The sequence below is a fragment of the Hemiscyllium ocellatum genome, chromosome 22, assembly GCF_020745735.1.
Source record: "Hemiscyllium ocellatum isolate sHemOce1 chromosome 22, sHemOce1.pat.X.cur, whole genome shotgun sequence".
NCBI classification, from domain to species: Eukaryota; Metazoa; Chordata; class Chondrichthyes; order Orectolobiformes; family Hemiscylliidae; genus Hemiscyllium; species Hemiscyllium ocellatum.
In genome coordinates, this window is record NC_083422.1 from 54527747 (window position 1) to 54532335 (window position 4589).

General features: G+C 45.9%; 1 protein-coding gene across 1 annotated transcript; it reads right to left on the reverse strand.

Annotated features, from left to right (window-relative positions):
- Nucleotides 1-437: 437 nt before the first annotated feature.
- On the reverse strand, nt 438-4244 carry nkx3.3 (NK3 homeobox 3). The gene is made up of 2 exons (XM_060842502.1): nt 3616-4244; nt 438-1705 (listed from the first exon to the last, which is right to left on the reverse strand). Exons 1-2 carry the CDS (start codon nt 3965-3967, stop codon nt 1239-1241), a joined length of 819 nt encoding a protein of 272 aa, XP_060698485.1. The 5' UTR covers nt 3968-4244; the 3' UTR covers nt 438-1238.
- Between the last annotated feature and the right edge of the window lie 345 nt (nt 4245-4589).

The following is a 4589-nucleotide window of genomic DNA, read 5'->3' on the forward strand; positions in this document are numbered from 1 at the left end:
GGGCACAGAATTATGCCTTTAAAAAATAACTGCTGATTCCGGGAACTTACTTAATGGTCTTTAAAATTTCCAAGATCATAAACCTTCGTTATTTGCTTCACTGATGTGCATTTGACCCTACTCACCTGGAGACAGCCAGGTGAGATCGATACGACGGGACCAATACAACAGTGTGTAGCTGGATATCAACATATCGTTCTTTTTAAGATCAAGGTACAGCCAATGAGACCACTGTACTCATTGTAGCGAAAGCAATTATGCAGACATTTGAAAAATATGGACATCCTTTTACCTTCGGGTCATATCAAGCTATTTTAAAACTAAGTTGATGTTTTCCACATCAACATTGCTTTAACAAAATCAAATCTTTGCCAGAACCGGGCCAGAAATATATTTTAATAGTGCAAACATTAAAACCTACAGCAAGTATATTCAGAATTGTTTTATTTTTAAAATGGACAAGTCTATAAAATGAGCTAGAAAGCTGTGAGCGATTAATAAATCAAGCATTACAGCATAATATAGAGACGAACAGACTTTGTTGCCATTTTAGCGACAGGGCGCCCTTTGAAAGTCTTGGTTCTACAACAACTGAAGTTTGGATGCTAATGTTAAATACTTATATATACTCTAACATTCCGTTCATAGTTGTTACTTACAGAAAGAAGTGCAAACAAAAATACACCTTCCGGACGGTTGGTTTTTGAAAACGAAACCATTCTTTAATAAAACCACACGCCTCCCATTTATTTTCTAATGTAGAAAAAGAACAAAAGTCAAATGTTCGTCAGAAATAGCGCCTCAAAACTCTCCAGGAAAGTTTGGATCTTCTCATTGTTTTATTTTTGACTTTTAAAAATGTGCCACTGGGCAGTTGTACAACCAGTAAGATTAGTGAATCAACCGATTACAATCAACTAGCAACCAGTTTTAAACTGGCGTGGACGAGCTATGTTGTTATCCCAGTGTGAAATCGCACTAGGGGTCTCAGAGTCCCCACCCCACCCCAACCCTCCCAAATAAAGTACGAATTATTCGGAGGAAAGCACCTTTGGCATTGTAAAAAAAAATTGTCCCAAATACTGAAGAAAACAGCGAGAATCCTCTGTGTCAGTGCAATCTCACTGATTGGTACCTGATGGCAGACCAACTGCAAGGGTTAACCTGCTGGTGCACTTTATGTTGAATTTTTTTGTGTTATTTTCGATTGCCATTCTGATCTCGCCCTGCTTGGCTGTTCAATGAGTTCCTCCACAGAGTGGGATGAGGTTCGGAGGCCAAGCTGGGAGGCAGTACATGTAGGGATAGTATTGATAGGCCTGGTATATCGAGAGTAAATGTGGACTCGCTAACTCGTCCGGGCTGTACTGCCTCTGATTATCTCGAACCAGAACCCTGACAGCGACTTTCTTGGCAGCCGTGGGCGCAGAATTAACGACCAGCTCAGCCGCCATCTGTCTCTTCTTGGTCTTGTATCTCCTGTTCTGAAACCAGATTTTGACCTGGGTTTCTGTGAGTTTGAGAGCGGCCGCTAAGTCTGCCCTCTCGGGGCCTGAGAGATATCGCTGGTGATTAAACCTTCTCTCTAGCTCGAACACCTGAGCGTGGGAGAACGCGGCTCGGGAACGTTTCTTCCCGGACCTGCTCGGCTGGTCAGCTTTGTCCGGTTTATCCTCATCATCTGTCCCGCCTTGACGGTCACCATCTGAAAGCAAAATTGTACAGAGCGGAGTGAAAAACATTGATCGGGGAAGGGGCTGTGGGTGGTGGGGTATGGGTGCGGGAATCTGTCCTGGTTACATTCGCGAATTACAAACCGAAAGAAATCACAGACAGAAACCGAAATTGCTCGATTAGCTCCTAGGTCTGGCGGCATCTGTGGTGAGAAATCGGGTTCATTCGACCCCGAAACGTTAACTCTTCATTTCTCTCCACGGATGCTGACAGACCGGCTGAACTTTTCCAGCAATTTTCGTTCTTCTGAGTTGGTGCGCCCGTCTGATTTAGATTTGGGTCAGGTTAGAACATAGAACATTACAGCGCAGTACAGGCCCTTCGGCCCTCAATGTTGCGCCGACCTGTCACACCAATCTGAAGCCCATCTAACCTACACTATTCCATGTACGTCCATATGCTTGTCCAATGACGACTTAAATGTACTTAAAGTTGGCGAATCTACTACCGTTGCAGGCAAAGCTTTCCATACCCTGACTACTCTCTGAGTAAAGCAGGTTGTTAAACCTTCTCCAAAATGTGATTTACATTTCTCCGGGGAGATTTTGACTAGTTGTCCCCACCCCCAACTTTTGTAGAAAACTCAAAATTCCTGGGAATTGGGAAAAGTGAGTTGAAATGGGAGTCACTATGAAACCGATAGTTTAACGGATAAATGCACTTTTCAAGAGTAACTCCCCCGCTCCCACCCCCCCCCCCCACCCCCCACCCCCACCCCCAGCATGTGAATTCATCCACCCCAGGAATGATCAGTGAATGAGTAGAATTTTGACAGTTCATCTTATGCAAGTTATAATTCAAATTGAGATAGACAAAGACACCCCTGGGTTAAATATCTCTCCGAGGGGACGGAATCCTGAACTCGCTGCGTTCTACAATTCTAACGATGTAAAGACAGTTTTACGCCCGGCTCATTCTCCGGGACCCTGCCACGGCTTAAAGCGGGTCAGCACACAGCATCCTAGCGCCGCCCCTACGGGGTTTCAGTTCAGTTTTACGTGCACCCCGATCCCTCTTTCACATTCGGAGATTAACTCATTTCGCAAAAATAGGGACCCAGCCCCGCCTGGGATTCCACAAAAGCTGGGGTGCAATTTTTTTGTTTTATATTTTGGTCCAAGTTCTGTCACTTCTGCTTTCGGAAGGTGCAGAACGCGCGGTGCTGTAACATTGACAAGTATCTCTAAGGAAAATGTGCTTTGACTACACACTGGGTCTGTAGACGCCTCTCAATGGAATATCTGTACTAAACTGATTTAAAATGTACCGGATAATGTCTGACAATCACTCGTTTCATATTTAAGTGTAGAACGGAGACGTGCTGGGATTTAAGATTCAGAACCAGGAAGTGTATGAACAAACACATCTATAAAACCTCCGAGTGGGCAATAGAAATATTTTAAAAACTCAGTCATTTTCACGGCGATTGTTGGTATTTAGTGCATCCAAATATATCCAAATTATCTTTACAATGTTCACATCTACCTCGTAAAACGCGTGTTTGTGAGGGTAGGTAGATGCAAGATTGAATTTCATGGTCATGGCTGCAATTTTAAAAATTTATAAGTTTTAAAGCCTAGATTGATTTTACAACTTGCAGCGAGCGAGGGAACCAGGGGGTTTGGTTCCCGTTGTCAGTTTTAGGAATTAACACTCGCCAGCAGGAATTTAAAATACCGACGACGAACTTTAGTTTAATAAAGAAATAACAATTAAGAAACCTCGAAGGGAATACATATCCTAAACAGACTCTAGGAAATTGCATCCATTTCATTGTCAGCAGTTGAGCAATTGATTTGTTAAGCCGAGTTTCTGAAATTTGATTTTAGACGAGGCGTTTCCGAACGTTGTAATAGCCCCTCTTGAGGAGGAACAGCTTACCTCTATTGAATTTCTCGGCGCTGTTTTCCCAGCTGTTCGCTTCTCCCGACTCCTCGTTCAGCGACTCCGCGTCCAGATGACCCCGTTCGTTATTCCTGGGCCCCGGCTCTCCTTCGGTAGCGGGCTGCCGGTGCTGCTCCTGCACCGAGCCGCCGGTTAAAGTATCTTTCCCCCGGTCCTGGTCGATTCTGAGGACGATCAGAGGGGTGGGTCTGTCCCCTTCGCCTTTACTCGGGGGACAGGGCGGGTGGCTGTCGGTTTTCAGGGTGTTCTGAGTCAGGCGAGCGTCAGTCCCCCGGGTGAGGATGTCCTGGATAGTAAAAGGTGTCAAAGAACCGCCTTGAACGGTCATCTTTTTATTATTGCTACGTGTGTGTATGCGTGAATAGAGAGGAATGCAAAGCCCCGTTCTCCCCAGTTCAGTGAGAACACTTTCCAGGATCACAGATCCTTTCTTCAGTTCCTTTTGCCCAGTTCACCACTAACAGCGAAACTCCGCACATCCGCCTGGTCTTTTTTTTTCTCTCTGACTCTGAAAGAAATCTATCGAGCGCCTCAGGACACCTCCTGGTGTCAGGTCTTCAATCCGAGCGAGGGAAGGTAGGAATGGCCGAGTGTGATGGGGTGTCGGAGGGGGGGAGGGGGGGGGGGGGAGATGGGGGTGTAATTGGGTGTGGGGGGGTTAATGCTCGAAATCAGTGAAACCTTCACTCCGCCAGCCCCAAGGGATTACATTTTCTGCAACTTTATTTACATCGTTTATTGACAGACGGGGTTGGGTGATGGTGATTGGACACTTGCTGGCACGCCGCTCCGCCCCCTCGCCCCCTACTCCGTTGTGATTGGTCCATTGGCATTTTTTTGGAGGGGTGATCGATTGACAGCAGGAGGAGCTATAAACAGCCGTCTACCCCCCACCCCACACACACACACTCCCACTCTGTCAGAGCAAGGTCCGGTTTAAACACGTCCTT